Consider the following 16,811-nt stretch of genomic DNA (forward strand, 5'->3'; position numbering starts at 1 on the left):
GGCAAGTTGAGCGCGGGCCTGCCCGGGCGTCCTGGACGAGCCCGGCATGGTGATCGCTCCGCGTCCTTGATAGGTGCAAGGCGATTGTGAAAACCCAGCGGTAGCCGCTACATATATATATATATATATATATATATATATATATATATATATATATATATATATATATATATATATATATATATACACATATATCAGTTACTATGTTACTATATATATATACATATATCAGATATATATATCAGTTACTATGCGATTACATACCATCAGTGGTGAACCGCCATTAAGGTATCCCATCCAGCTATGCTGTACCTTTATGGGAGCGATAAGTACCGAGGAGGTTTTCAGTCATGAGTGTATGCAGGACTCACTGCGTTGCCCTGATGAGCCCCAAAAGGGTGAAACCAGGTCGGTAACTGTGAGTTTTACATACACTTATGACAGTATCTGAACTAAGATCAAAATTCTGCTCTGTCGGAGGGTTCTATTGAGAGCTTGACAGGGAGAGCGTATGTACATGGCAGTGACGTCATTACGTGCGCTCATTGAAAGCTGGAGAACTTAAGATATATTTGGAGATATATATATATATACGCCAAAAAAGAATGACGTACGTATTTTGTGTACGCCCCTTGAAGTAAGTTGGCAACCCTGTCACCTGTGCTGTATTAATATTGGACATGTTGTTGCTGTTTGCATCGCACCGCTCACTAAGTCAGTGAGGGTAAGGAAATGCGAAAGTAAGCGACTCAAAACAACCGATGAAGAGCTTCAGTCTATTTATTGCGCGGTATGTACGTACGTACGCAGCACTGAGAATTCGCTGATAATACGAAAAGGTTAAGGTGCCGCCCGTGCGGCGTTCGCCGGTGTTTACCATGACGTCAGGTCAGAGGGAGGTCTCGTGATCGGTGGTGTTGCCATAAACACGGTGTTCTCCCGTCCCGGCTCGTGCAGGCGTTTGCCATTTTCAGCGGAGAAACGTGGCGATGAGGATCGTGCTCTGGTCGTGCTTTGCCTTCTTCGCGCTCCTGTCGGTTGTCGCGGACGCGCACCCACCGAAAACATGGAGATCCTCACACAGCAGACACGGCGCGTCACCACAGAGGGCTGGTCGCGCTCCTCCGGTCATTCTGGGTGAGGGAGACCGCGGGTTTTGTTTGTCGCTTCATCTTGTGACTTTACGAGGGTGATTACTGCTGTGAGAAACATTAAATGACGGAAACGACCTTTCCTGCTAATCAAATCGGGTTCGGGTTGTTTTTGTTCTGACGCAAATACATTGGATTGTATAAATATATAATTGTCAGTGTCGGGTTTATAATTGGTTACCTTAAAGTTTGTGCCACCTGGGAATAAGATGCAAGTGGTGTTTTCCCTGCAGGTCCTCTTGGAGTTATCACCTCCCTCCGCCACCGAAGGGAGTTGTGCACTCAGGCCAGGGAGCGAGGAGGGAGTGTGCGGGGAGGTAGGGGGTGAGAGGGGAGGTAAGGAGTGAGCGGGCAGGTAGGGAGTGAGCGGGGAGGTAAGGAGTGAGCGGGGAGGTAAGGAGTGAGCGGGGAGGTAAGGTGTGAGCGGGGAGGTAAGGAGTGAGCGGGGAGGTAGGGAGTGAGCGGGGAGGTAGGGAGTGAGCGGGGAGATAGGGAGTGAGCGGGCAGGTAGGGAGTGAGCGGGCAGGTAGGGAGTGAGCGGGGAGGTAAGGAGTGAGCGGGAAGGTAAGGAGTGAGCGGGGAGTAGGGAGGGAGCGGGGAGGTAAGGAGTAAGGAGCGAGCGGGGAGATGGGGAGCGCGCGGGGAGTTGGGGAGCGCGCGGGGAGTTGGGGAGCGCGCGGGGAGTTGGGGAGCGCGCGGGGAGTTGGGGAGCGCGCGGGGAGTTGGGGAGCGCGCGGGGAGTTGGGGAGCGCGCGGGGAGGTGGGGAGCGCGCGGGGAGGTGGGGAGCGCGCGGGGAGGTGGGGAGCGCGCGGGGAGGTGGGGAGCGCGCGGGGAGGTGGGGGGCGCGCGGGGAGGTGGGGAGCGCGCGGGGAGGTGGGGAGCGCGCGGGGAGGTGGGGAGCGCGCGGGGAGGTGTGGAGCGCGCCGGGAGGTGGGGAGCGAGCGGGAGTGGAGTGTGGGGAGGGAGGGAGAATGGGGAGGGAAGGATGGGGAGGGGAGGATGGGGACGGAAGGATGGGGAGGGGAGGATGGGGAGGGGAGAGGAGAGGAGGGGAGAGGGGACAGTAATACTAATACTTAAAGTAATAATATAATAGGATATTAATCACAGCCTTTTTAGATGCTGAATTGCGATTAATATACAACAACACACCAAGAGGAAGATCAAAATAAAAAATGATTTCTTGCCCTTGCCCTCTTTATTTTTTATTTTTTAATTTATTTTCTTTTGATCGAACTGTCCGGGTTACGTATTAGTATTAGGCACAGGCCAAACTCTGAACTAACTCTGAACTAATAATAAACAAACTTTGAGGTCTCCTCTCTGCCTTTGTGTAAATGCTAAAGAAAAACGGGGCTTTCCCCTTTCCTCAGCATAGTTGTGATTGCTAATCTATGGAGCAGGAAAAAAAAAAAGATTCCTGGGAGATCCTGCTCTCTGTGCGGGGAAACCAGCGCCACAAGTTGGTGTTTCCAGTTTCACCACGTGTGCCCATATACACATACATGATACATACAAACCTTCATTCTTTTTTTTTTTTCTTTTTTTTTAACGTCGTAGCCTGTAGAGCAATGCAGTCTGGAACAGCGTTTGTCCGGTTATGTATGTATGTATGATGTATGTCCCTTCCGCCGACATTTTGCGGGGGATGGAAGGGGGTTGTCGTCACAAACCTTTCTGGAAGTTCCCTGAATCCACCGTCCTTTCATTGAAACCCCCATTATCCGTTCTCAAGTTGGAGCATGACAGACAGACAGACACTGCTTCTTTTGTAATATAGATAAGATATTGTTACGGAACCCAACGTCGGCCTCGGATCCCTTCTCGAGGGGGGGATTAGTCCCCTCGTTTGTGACTGACCGACGTGGTCCCTGAAGCTGCACAAGCTCCCTCCAGAGGCAGGTGAGCAGCTTCGTTCGCGACCGCAGATAAGATGTTAATTTTCCGAGCGGATGGCAGCCGCGGCACGAACCGTTAACAAAGACTAACCCGATCCTGAACGTTGGCCAAATCGTGCCACAGGTATTCAATGGGGAAAAGACAAAGACGACGGATGTGAAGAAGAAGACAAAAAGGGTTTGAAATACGACTATAATTTATTACTAATATTTACACAATTAAAAGAAACCAAGGAGGAGGAAGGATAATAAAATAAAAACAGAAGAAGAAGAAGCGGACACAGTGTACCTTAGCTTACCTATAAACAGTTTTACTTAACCCAGGACAGAACAAACAAAACAAACTCACGTACACAAGAGGATGGAATGGCAGGAATGGTTTGGAGGGATGAGAAGGGGAGGAAGGCACAGAGCTGGCTGGAGCTTGATCCCGCACGGGACGTCGGGCTGGACCTCGACGGCCACCGATGCCACCGATCCTGGTTCCCGCGGGGTAACGGGTCGGAGCTGCCTGGTGGAGCCAAAGCTGCCTGGTGGAGCCAAAGCTGCTGGTGGGGGGTTGGTGTGACGGGTTCCCTCTCTCTCTCTTGAACTTAATCGTCTCTTCGTGCCGCCGTGGGGACGTCGCGTGCTTTCCCAGGACTCATCTGAGGTGGGGGCGTCTCCCGCGGGTTATATAAGCCCCACCCTCTAACCTTTACAAACCTCCCCGATCGCTCTTCCTCCGCCCTCTCAAGCCAAACCCCTCGTGCTTGGTTGGTTGTTCGGGGCTGGCTCACTCCCCTCTATGACGAGGTGGAGACACGCCTTTCCTCTCCGAGCCGACCGCGTGCTCAATGGAGGCAAAGGCAGTTGGTCGTAAATGCAGTTGGCAATAAAGGCTTTGGGGGAATTTGAAAAAGGGGATCTATCTGTTTGAATTCAGTGCAATGGAGTATTAATTAATGGAAGACAAAGCCTTAACCTAATACACAGAATAAGGAAATAACTACCAACAAGGAGGAAATCTATTATTGGTTAACGTGATTGTATATGACCTAACTAAGGGATGCCCTTTGACCTTTATACACAACAACTGGAGGAAGGAGGGTGATATTTTTACAACAAAAAAAAACACAATTCTCATTTCCACAACAATATGTTGTAGATTGTATTATTTTTTGTGAATATTTTTATTTTTTTGATGTAAAACGTTATCTTAACCATGGTATGAATGTAATGCAAGGTTGTATGATCTTGTAAAGGGAGATCGTGTAATTCTAGACCCTCCACATTGCAACTGGAAGGTGTGTGTGTGCGTGTGTGTGCGTACCATGCGGGTTTCTTGTTGGTTTTTCTTCTTTCTTTTTCTTTCTTGATGCTTAAAAGAAAGACAATCAAAGTGGCATTTGTTTCTGTATGATTATCTATTCATAGTTTAACCCCCACCATCCCGCCACCACACTTTCATTCCATTTTATTGAGGCACTGAGACTCATTTATTCTCGCAGACCAACATAACTAACTTGATGCTTCATGCTTCTGACTTACTATAATCAGACTCAGTTTTGTCAATTATCTTCGTGGCTCTATTACAAAGCTCCGAAGAAAAACAAGAGGAAAACAAATGTGAATCGATTTGTCAACAAAACCTGATAAAGTCCATATGTGTTAATATGTGTTTACACTTATCATGCTCTCAGCTATGCCTGTACCTCTCGTGTTCTAGCGATGGAAGGGTATTCCAACATGGCGGCTGCTTGCCCAGCATGTAGTAGGTGCTCCAGCTGCACTGCAATTGTATATACAGCTCGGTGAACACACCCCAGCACATGTGCGAGACCAAGCTTGGCTTGCTTTTCCCTAACGCTGCCTCGGGATATAGAAGCAAGGCCGTGGGCTTGCAATATGCACGCATCACACCATTAGCCGCATGATAGTCACGCAAATTCACACTGTGTTAAAATAACTGTTCTTTACATCAAATTTGGACCTAAATTCAAGATTTAATGATTACAATTGTCTTTTTTCTTTTTTTTTCTTTTTTTTTGTATACAAGATCGAGGCTCGTGAAAGAGCTAACATTAATCGCACAAAAAGACAAACCGACACACAAAACACAAAAAACAAGGGGAGCGGCAGACAAGATGGGGAGAGAGGGGGAAGGACACAAAAGAGAGGGGGAAGAGGGGGAAGGACACAAACACAACATTTGAGAGCAGGGACATCGGGAGGACTTGGGGGGAGGTGGGAGAGGAATAAAACATATGAACACTGCAAGGACTCTGGGGTGAATTACCGGGGGTAGAAAAGATCAAGGTTTTCGATGGGGGAAGATAAGAGATGGTGGTGAACAGCTGTTTTAAAGACCTGGAGGGAGGAGTGGGATTGAAGGGAGTGGGGGAGTTTGTTCCAGAGGTGGGAGAAAAGGGGAATGAAAGAGTGAAGGTGAGCAGAGAGCCTAGACTTTGGCAGTTTAACCATAAGAGGGTTGCAGGCAGATCTTGTGCGACCTGAAGGAATATTGGGGGGACAGAGCACAGAGAGAGCTGGGGGAGCAAGGCCGGAGAGGAGTCGGTAGAAGACAGAAAGACCACCAACCTGCCTGCGGTGAGTGAGTGAAAGGCCCTCGGTGTTGACTACATCGCAGGAGATTCCAATGATTCTGAAAGCTTTGGCCTCAACAGCGTGAAGCCGAGCAAGGTGTGAGGCAGGAGCACCAGCCCAGAGGGGGGAACAGTATTCCATTGAGCTGCGGATGAAAGCCTTGTATGTGGTGAGGAGCTCAGGTGTGCCAAGGAAGGACTTCGCACGACGGAGGATGCCCAGTCGGCGACTGGCTTTGGAGGCCAGCTTGGAAATGTGGTTTTCCCAAGAAAGATCATGGCAGATAGTGAGACCCAAAAGCTTGAGCGACAGAACTTCTTGGAGAGGATTGTTGAGAAAGTAGATGGGAGGGTTGTCCAGTCGGTCCTTTCGGAGAGACATTGTAAGAGTGTGAGATTTGTCAGGATTGAAAGACATGTTCCACTTGTTTGACCAGTCTGTGATTTTGTCCAGGTCTGCAGAGAGTGAGGAGGCTGCAGACTGCCGATCTGAGGGATGAGGAATGGAGTGACAGAGAGTAGAGTCGTCAGCAAAGAGATAGAGAGGATTTTCAAGAGAGTCAGAGAGATCATTGATGAAGACCAGAAAAAGCACAGGGCCCAGAACACTACCTAGGGGAACTCCAGCCTGAACAGGAAGAGGAGATGAGAGAAACCCATTCAGGGCCACACGTTGACTACGACCAGAGAGGAAGTCCACCAGCCATGCGTGGAGATTTCCATGGATACCAAAGGAGGAGAGTTTGGTGAGCAGAGCAGGGTGCCAGACCGTATCGAAGGCACGTGAAATGTCAAGGGAGACAGCTCTAATTTCCTGTTTGGCGTTGAGGACCTCCATCCATTGTTGAGAAAGGAGAAGCAGCATGTCCAGAGTAGAGTGACCAGGTCTGAAACCAAATTGATGATCAGAGATCAAGCCATTGGAGAAGAGGAAAGATTAAATATCTGAAGCAATGATGGATTCCATGACTTTGCTGATAATTGGGAGAACGCTGATTGGTCTGTAGTTGCTGGGATCTGTTTTTGCACCTTTTTTGTGCAAAGCGGTGATGTTGGCTGATTTCCAAGCAGATGGCAGATGACCTTGAGCAAAAGAGAGGGTGAAGAGAACAGAAAGAGGGAGTGAAAGAGCAGAAGAACATGATTTTAGGACCCGTGGGCTGATGCCGTCAGGACCAGTTGCAGAATCAGAGTCGAGGGTTGACAGAAACTTTTCCACCTTGTCAGGAGGAAAGGACACAGAGTCCAGGAGCAGCTGGGTACGACTGGGTACGGTGGGTACAGAGAGGGATGGGTTTGGGACACAAGATTTAGAGGCAAACACAGAGTTGAGGCATTCAGCTTTTTCACGTGCGGAGTCAGCCGTTAAGCCGTTTGAGGTGAGGGAGGGGATGGAGGGGGAACAAACATCAGAAACAGATTTGACCAGACGCCACCAGGATTTGGAAGACGGAGACAGATAAGAGAGTTCGGTCTTGAGAATGGTGAGATATCGTTTCCTGGCTCTCCTGAGGGTGGACACACACTTGTTTCGGGCTTTGTGAAAGGAAATGAGATTTCCTTCCGTTGGATTTGCTTTCCAGGAGACGAAAGCAAGTTGTTTCAGGGCAACAGCCTCACCACAAGATTCCGTGTACCATGGACGGGAGGAAGGGTATGACAACTGAAGACGAGATGGGATAAATCTGTGCATGAGAGAGAGCAATTTACTTTGAAAGAATTCCCAGGATGAGTTGATGTCAGAGGCGGTAGAGATGGGAGACCAGTCCAGATGATTGATGGCTGCTTGAAGACCGTGCCAGTTGGCCTGAGTGAAATGCCAGACTCGTCGACGCTGAGGAGGCTCTCTGAGAATGGTCAGAGAGATGTCCACTTTGACAAGCACATGATCAGATGAGCCGATTGGAGCAGAAGAAGAGCAGCAGACATTTTCAGGGAAGTTTGTCATAACCAAATCCAGAAGAGAAGATGCTCTGTTGACTGAGATCCGGGTCGGGAAATTGACAGATTGTGTCAGTCCCAGTGAGTCGCAGAAGTCCTTTGCTGAAGAGCCATGGCTGGTGAGAGAGGTACCCACACCCAGCCAACTGGCATGGTGACAATTGAAATCACCACATATGAGGAAGAGAGAGTTGGGATGGGTAGATAGAAGCTAGTCCATATTATCAGACAGTGAGATGTAGATGGAGTCATCGCTGTTTGGTGGACGGTACAACACACATATGAACAAAAGGTGGGAGCGAAGGGGAGCCGTCGCCAAAGGTATTCCTGGGGGTGAGGTGGAGAGAGGGCAGTGGAGGGCGAGTGAGGAAGAGAGTTTTTTATAAAGATAGATAGGTCTTGTCAATACCTGAAAGTTGTGTGGAGCTAACAATTGTTTTGGAAAACACAATAAATGGGTTAATATGTGGACAATTTTTCTTCGGCGAATATTAAAATTGTCTGCGTATTATTTTGCTGTAAGATAGTAGGTAGATGATCGAAAAGCTGACAGGAGTGTTCTGTGATTATGAGATGTGAGGTTGTTGGTATGAAAAGCACTGAAATTTGATCTGTAGGTGTCGTGAGAAATGGTAATTTAAATGTGGATACTGATTTTTATGAAGTTTGATTCACCAGCAAATAATATACGGTCGGGCCACCAAAAATGCTGGCGGGCCACCAAAAAATCTGTTTAAGTGGCCCGTGGACAACAAACAACAATTAAAAATTAAGCGTGACCCCTGATGAGTATTCATATTTTTTGTAATGAGTGTTTATATTATTTTGCAATAAGCAAGGCCAGCTTAGCTTTTAGAATTCAGGCATAAAAATATGAGGATGACAAAATATCGTGCGATGATAAAATATTCAATCTTAATCCTTTTGGGGTTCAAATAATTGTAAAAATACGATAAACATCAAATTTATTATACATCAGGTAAGTGGCACAAGTAGTCTCCTGGTGCTTCACCCACACTCAAGCACTTTCAAAATGACGTGTTTCCATCCTCGAATGCATAATCACGCAATCGTGCACACGCAGAAACACAAATGGCTGATGGTAGGGCAATTGTCAGCAAATTATACACCTTAACACGACATTTATTGAATTTTTTTTATTTTTTTTATTTATTGTTTATTTTATTTTATTTATTTTTGAATTTATTTATTGAAGGCGGAAAACTCTTTTGGGGACGGGGGCAAATTAAGTCGCTAAAACCTCTTGTGTAACCTTTAATCCCCCTGGGTTGTTTGATTTGAAATTGGGTAAGTAACGATGAATGGACAGACACCAAATGGCACGTTTTAGTATAATTGTGATTTTAAAGGTATATTTCAAAGTTGTGAAATGCGGTCGGGAAAATGGCCTTAAAAAGTACCGCTGTAGTAAAAAAAAAAGTAAAAAAGCGACAAATACCGCCCTAGCGGGGAAAATGGCCTTAAAACGATCATTCATTCATTTCAAAGTATCTTTGACATTTTTTGGTGTTTTTTATATTATTTTTTATTTGTGGTAAACAAAAAGCAACGCCTGCATTATTTTTCGTGTAACAGTGACAACTTACTTTCTCTTGTGTGTGCCAGTCCCAGGTGACCTCGGTAATCAACTGGAGGCGCAGTTGAACAAGCCCACTGTGGTGCATTACATCTGCTCACACAAAACGCAAGACTTCTTCACCATCTGGCTCAACCTCGAGCTCCTGATGCCTGTGGTCATTGACTGCTGGATTGACAACATGAGGTTTCTTTTTCACTTAAGCAATACATGAAGACATTGAAGTAAATAAAAATAAATACATGAACACAAACTTTTCCAAAACATTATTTTTGAGAGACCCCGTTGGGACATTATTTCAAGGGCCTGTTGCTCATTTTATGATTCACAGAGAACGTTTATTAAGTATTAATTATTAACGCTTTTAAGACAGGGTTATTTGTTTTTGCAGGTTTAAAAGTGCTGGTATCGTTCTGCTTTTAAGTAGCCATTGTTGAATGACTTGTTACCCTCGCCTGAGGAGAGGGTATTGTGGTCGCTTGTTTGTCCTCATTGAATAAATATGATTTTCTATGCAACTGTTGGTCCGATTGACTGGAAATTTTCACAATAGGTGCAACGCCACTTGTATAATTTTGAATGAGAATTATGACGTCATCGGTCACGTGGTATTGGCGCTATCTTGGAAAAACTAAAAAAAAAATGCACCTCCATATCTCTGAAAGTGCTACATAGAAAAAATTGAGACATGGCTTATTGTAAAGAACCCTCCATGCGGAATAAAATGTTAATGATGTCATAGGTGCCTCCATTTAATGACGTCATAATTCGACAAGTACAAAACTTCATCCGATCAAGATTAAATTTCTTGAGCGTCATCTCGGGATAAATTGGTGGGATCAAAATAATAATAATTATGACGTCTTTGGTCACGTGGTTCGGCTGCCATCTTGGAAAAAAAAACCCCAAAAAATTGCACCTCTATCTCCGAAAGCGCTGCATAGAAAAAATTGATATGGCTCATTTTAAAGAGCTCTCCATGGGGAATAAAATATGTTAATGATGTCATAGGTGCCTCCATTATGACATAATTCAAGAAGTAGAAAACTTCATCCGATCAAGATGAAATTTCTTGAGCATAATCTAGGGATAAATTGGTGGAGTAAACAAAGAATGATGACGTCATCGGTCACGTGGTTCGGCCGCCATATTTGTTTTAACACAAAAGCCTCAAAAACCACTGAAAACACCTGGCGAGTGTCTGCATCTCTGATTGCTCTTTCTAGTTTCTATTGGTGTATTGTCTTAGTTGTTTGTCAGTTGAGTCCAACTTCAGACGTGTGGATGAGTTGCTGAGGGAGGGGTGGGGGGGAACTAAGTATTTGATCGTTTTTATTTTTATTACTCTTTTAAAATAAAGATTAGGGGTGCTATCAAAATGGTTTTGGTCTGCACTCTACGCTGGGGAAGCAACTTTAATTTATTGGTAACACAGTTTGCCTCGTGGACAGTTTTAGAATCGTGATTTAACAGCAAACGCTCTTTGTTGTAATAATCTTTGATTGTAATGTTCGTTATAATTATATGGCCTCGTTTACCTTGCTGGGCCTTTTCATCCACAATTTTAATGTTGACTTGGTATAAGCACTGCTGTGAGTTTTATACTGCCACTCTCCGTTGCTGCCACAACTCTCTCCCATTTCAATTGATTCCCAAAACGCACAGAACCCATTTCAAGCTAATTTGTTGGAAACGAAAACTTATTCCGTGTTGTAGGGTAACATTGATGATTGTCTCATTGTGATATGATGTTTCTATCAATCAAGCAAATCACACGAGTGAAAAATGAGGCTCTTCCATGACATGCAAGACTAATGATTTCATTATTTAATTTTGAAAGGTTTTATAATATCATCATTGAAAACCATAGATGTCATAGAAGTGTGGGAATTGTCACTTTACTGTAATTGTCATACTGTTTGTGTGTTTTACTTCTATGCACTTCTGAACTGCTGCATGGATAGTGAATTGAAAGCTCGTGGTTGTGCTCAAGGACAGAGAGGGACAAACAGGCTTGTGTTTAACGTTGTTTGCATTGATATTCTGATAATCTTCTTTTATCAGATTGGTTTACAACAAGACAACGCACAGAACCTCGAGTCCGGATGGAGTTTTTATCCGTGTGCCTAATTTTGGGAATACCTCGGCAGTCGAGTATTTGGATCCGAGCAACATTTCTCTTGGTAGGTGCTCATCCTATAAATTGCGTTCTTAAACCAGACGCATTGGTGTGTTGGTTAGAGTGTCTGTTCCTAGTCTGTTAGGTTGGTGGTTCAAACCCCAGCCGAGTCATACCAAAGACTTTTTAAAATGGCATGTGCTACTTCCTTGCTTGACATTGAGAATTTAAAAGAATAGAGCACCGACAGTCCCCATATCTTGACATCCATGGGGAGAGGGAATTCCTCCTTAGGAAATGTCAGAGAGTGCAATGAGAAAGGTGGCACCATTGTTGTTACGTTATAGGTACCCAGTGTACTCCGGGATATGACCACAAAGCTCAATAGCTGTTTTGTCGTGTGTGTGTGTGTGTGTGTGTGTGTGTGTGTGTGTGTGTGTGTGTGTGTGTGTGTGTGTGTGTGTGTGTGTGTGTGTGTGTGTGTGTGTGTGTGTGTGTGTGTGTGTGTGTGTGTGTGTGTGTGTGTGTGTGTGTGTGTGTGTGTGTGTGTGTGTGTGTGTGTGTGTGTGTGTGTGTGTGTGTGTCTTCGCCTTCGCTGCAGTCTAAGGTCTTTTGCAGTATGAAGCAGGTTCTCCTAAAGGATTTTTAAAAATTATTATTATATATTTTTTTGTATACAGGATCGAGGCTCATGAAAGAGCTAACATTTATCACACAAAAAAATCAAACGGACACACAAAACATATAATAAGGGTAGCGGTAGATAAGATGGGGAGAGAAGGGGAAGCACAAACACAACATTTGAGAGCAGGGACATCGGGAGATCTGTGAGAGGGAGAGGGCTTTGGGGGGGGGGGGGGGGAGGAGGCGTGGGAGAAGTATAAAACACAAGGACACTTCAAGGACATCCAGGAAAGAAGTTGGTATTTAAAAAAAGTGGATCTGGGGTGAAATTAGCGGGGGTAGAAAAGATCAAGGTTTTGGATGAGGGAAGATAAGAGATGGTGGTGAACAGCTGTTTTAAAGACCTGGAGGGAGGAGTGGGATTGAAGGGAGTGGAGGAGGTTGTTCCAGAGGTGGGAGAAAAGAGGAATGAAGGAGTGAAGGTGAGCAGAGAGTCTTGATTTTGGCAGTTGAACCATAAGAGGGTTGCAGGCAGATCTTGTGCGACCTGTTGGAATATTTGGGGGACAGAGCCCAGAGAGAGCTGGGGGAGCAAGGCCGGAGAGGAGTTGGTCGAAGACAGAAAAGACCACCAACCTGCCTGCGGTGAGTAAGTGAAAGGACCTCGGAGTTAGCTTCATCGCAGGAGATTCCAATGATTCTGAAAGCTTTGGTTTCAACAGCGTGAAGACGAGCTCGGTGTGAGGCAGGAGCACCAGCCCAGAGGGGAGAGCAGTATTCCATTGAGCTGCGGATGGAAGCCTTTATGTGGTGAGGAGCTCAGGTGTGCCAAGGAAGGACTTCGCATGATGGAGGATTCCCAGTCGGCGACTGGCTTTAGAGGCCAGTTTGGAAATGTGGTTTTCCCAGGAAAGATCATGGCAGATAGTGAGACCCAAAAGCTTCAGTGACAGAACTTCTTGGAGAGGTTTGTTCAGAAAGTAGATGGGAGGGTTGTCCAGTTGGTCTTTTCGGAGAGACATAGTAAGTGTGTGAGACTTGTCAGGGCTGTAATTGCAAATTGTTGTAGCTTGCAAATTTTGTAAGATTTGGCTGTATTTGGCTCCATTCATTGTTCCCTTTATCCTTGCAAGTCTCCCAGTCCCTGCCACTGAAAAGCATCCCATAGCATGATGCTGCCACCACCATGCTTCATGGTAGAGATGGTGTTCGATGGTTGATGAGCTGTGCTCTGCTCTGTTTCCGCCAGGTGTAGTGCTTTGCATTCAGGCCAAAGAGGTCAATTTTCGTCTCGTCAAACCACAGAATATTTTGCCCCATGCTCTGAATGTTTCACATTCCTTTTAACAAACTCCAGACGTGCTGTCATGTCTTTTTCTCAGGAGTGGCTTTCATCTCGCCACTCTCTCGTAAAGCTTAGATTTGTGAAGTGCTGCAGAAACTGTTGTTCTTCTGGCAGGTTCTCCCTTCTCAGCTAAGGAACTCTGTAGATCTGTCAGAGTGGTCATTGGGTCATTGGTCCTTCTTGCCTGGTTGCTCAGTTTGGTCAGACAGCCAGCTTTAAGAAGTCTGGGTAGTTCCATTTCCTAACTAGATGGTATTCATAGAATACTTACCATGCGCAGTCAACTTGTTGCGAGCTAACTCTTGTTTTTGAACATTTTTTTTTCTTTGCTCCAATACGGCTGCCAGACCACGTGAGCGATGACACCATAAATTTATATTCTCGAATATAATTGTTGTATCGATCACGCTCAATACATTTCAAACTGATGAGACTAAGCGTTGTCCCTGTCGAATTGTGACGTCATAATTATGGCAGCAACGACGTCATCGTTAACACCTATTCCCCATATGGAGTTCTTTACAATGAGCCATATTTCAATTTTTTCCATGCTGCGGTTTTGGAGATATAGAGGTGCAACATTTTTTGTTTTTCCAAGATGGCGCCTGTACCACATGACCTATGACGTCATGATTATCATTAAAATATTCTACAGGAGGAGGTGCTCCTATGGTGAGAATTTCGTGCCCATCAGACCAACAGTTGCTGAGAAAAAAAATTCACAATGATCGGATAAGTGTTGTACTTGTCGAATTATGACGTCATAATGAAGGCACTGATGACTTCATTAACATATCTTATTCCCCAAGGGGAGTACATGACAATGAGCCATGTTTCAATTTTTCCCATGCAGCGGTTTCGGAGATATGGAGGTGCAACTTCTTTTGATTTTTTTTCCCAAGATGTCATCTGTACCATGTGACCTATGACGTTATAATTTTCATTTAAAAATTATACAGGAGCCACACATATTCTGAAAATTTAGTGTCCATCGGACTAACGGTTGCAGAGGAATTTTTGTTTTATTCATACTGATCAGATCAAGCATTGTACTTGTCGAATTATGACTAATTAAGGAACCGATGACATCACCATCAACATATCTTATTCCCCATGGTGAGTACTTGACAATGAGCCATGTTTCAATTTTTTTCCATTGAGTAGTTTGGGAGATATAGAGGTGTAACGTTTTTCCAAGATGGCGTCCATACCACGTGACCTATGACGTAATAATTATGAATAAACAAATTCTACAGGCGGAGGCACATCCATGGTAAAATTTCGTGTCAATCGGACCAACGGTTGCCGAGAAAGTGAATTTATAAAATGCAGACATACGGCACATGACACACGTACTTAACTGAATGTTTAACCCCACTTTTCGCTTCGTGAGCGCAGGGTAATGATCGAGCTCACTGCTTGCTCTTGGGAACTTTCTACCCTCTAGAAATTGTTTTATACCCTTCCCCAGATTATGCCTCCTCACAATTCTATTTACAGTATATCAGTTCTACAGACAGTTCCTTGGACTTCATGGTGGAGTTTCTGCTCTGACATGCACTGTCAACTGTGGGACCTTGTATAGAAATGTGTGTCTCTTTCTAAATCGTATCCAATCAATTGAATTGGCCACAGGTCGAAGGATGATCAAATATATTGGATGCACCTGAGCTCAATTTGGAGTGTCACAGAAAGGGGGTTGAATACTTATTGACTCAACACATTTCAGCTTTACATTTTAAATTATTTCGTAAAGAAAAAAAAAATCCACTTCAACGTTATGGGGGTATTGTGTAGATCGGTGACAAAAAAAAAATCTCGATTCAACTCGTCCTTAATTCAGGCTGTAACACCAAAATGTAAAAACGTCAAGGGTCGTGAATACTTTCTTGTGTGTGCGTGTGTGTGCGCGCACGTGCTCGCTCACCACAAACTATTCTTCTTTCTTTCCTGTCTGTGGAATCACCTTCCATACTCTTCCAATCGCATTCTTCCCTCCAGGTCTTCAAGACAGCTGTTCACCACCATCTCAAGTCATCCCACATCCAAAATCATTATCTTTTCTACACCTTTAAACATCCCCCACTCCTCCCCAAAATTTTACTTATGTATCCACCCTTTGCGTTCTCCCTTCCAACCTCTGTTACCTGCATCCCTTGTTTGTCTGTCTCTGTCTATTTTCTCCCTCAGCCCTGCTGTTGGCGTTTCCTCTTTCTCCTGCTGTTCCCTTTATGTTGTGATTGTTGTGTCCTGATGTGTTTTGTGTCATAGCTTTTCCACGAGCCTATACCAAGTAGTAAATATACTGTCATGTGACAACCCTTGCTGAACACTGCAGAGTAACACTGATGACCAAACGAGCTTGATACTCCGAGGCGTTCAGTCAAAATTATAGCAGAGGATGCAAGTGGGGGGGGGGGGGGGGGGGGGGGGGGGGGAAGGGGAACCGCAGCACTTACCTAAACGGCTTCCACCCGACGTCGTCATCCTGCAATGAATAACTCAAACAAAACGGGATTAAAATGTACAAAAATAAACAGGTTTAATGGAAGGAATGCTGGCACAAAGAAAGCACGATAAAACTAAAATCCTAACTTGAGCGACCCTCCACACAGATACACAAAAATAAACGGGTTTAATGAAAGGAATGCCGGTACAAAGAAATCACGATAAAACGAAAATCCTAAATTGAGGGACCCTCCACACAGACCTGCACACAGACAAAGGGAAATATGAAAGAACGATAAATAAATGTGTGCGATTTATTGTGGGGACTTCGCTCAAATCGGCTGGGGTGTCTCGTCAGTAATCGCCAAAGGTCGTTTCAGTCTTTGGCGGGAACGTTCGCGTGGGTTAAGCCTCACTGCATGTCCGCCCACTCCTGACCTCGTCACGCTGCAGCGAGCAAGCAGCGCTTGTCCACCCGTCGTTCTTGCTTGGAAAGCCGTAGCTCTTCCTCCTCACGACCATCACACTATGGCATCCAGTATGAGAAGCTTAAGTAAGAGAGACGAGGAGAAGCAAGAGGGAAATGTCGGCCAGAGCGTTATTTTATCATCCAGGCTCTGACGTCATCTGTCCTGCTTCATCAATCAGTGAGTCTCTTCTTACCAGTCCTTCCCATCAATCAACACCTCGACCAATCACTGCTCTTCGGGGCGTGGCTCTCAGCCTGCCCGTCCTGTGCCCTCTTACCAAGTCGGGGTAATCAGCGGTAGTGCTCAATGTCCTGGCTTCCGGTGGGTTTTTTAAAAGGTGTTTAAATGCGCGATTTCTTACTAGGTGTGTGCGCTGCGTATGTCATAAGGAACAAAGGAATAATTACAGAGGCAATTACATACAGGTGATTAATTACCCTTAATCCCTCGCTAATTAACAAGCCCCACTCCTCTGATGTGGACGAAGATACAAGCTTACAGGACAGTCCAGTCTTCACAAATTTCCCCTCTTATGATACATCGAGGTTTCTTCTTCTTCACGTCCGTCGACGCACACTAATCTATGCATTGTACCTGGTTTACAGTATCACTACCTCCCCCCCCCCCCCCAC

General features: G+C 45.3%; 1 protein-coding gene across 1 annotated transcript in view; it reads left to right on the forward strand.

The window, feature by feature from the left end:
* The first annotated feature begins 811 nt into the window (after window positions 1–811).
* Window positions 812–16,811, forward strand: part of PLA2G15 (phospholipase A2 group XV) — a 22,152-nt gene continuing 6,152 nt past the window's right edge. The window contains exons 1-3 of the mRNA XM_068108049.2: window positions 812–1,137; window positions 9,203–9,359; window positions 11,238–11,356. Of these exons, the coding sequence (XP_067964150.2) occupies window positions 990–1,137; window positions 9,203–9,359; window positions 11,238–11,356 (424 nt within the window). The 5' untranslated portion in view covers window positions 812–989. The remainder of the gene's footprint in view (window positions 1,138–9,202; window positions 9,360–11,237; window positions 11,357–16,811) is intronic.

This window comes from Myxine glutinosa, chromosome 2, assembly GCF_964187855.1.
Source record: "Myxine glutinosa chromosome 2, kmMyxGlut1.1, whole genome shotgun sequence".
In the NCBI taxonomy this organism is placed as follows: Eukaryota; Metazoa; Chordata; class Myxini; order Myxiniformes; family Myxinidae; genus Myxine; species Myxine glutinosa.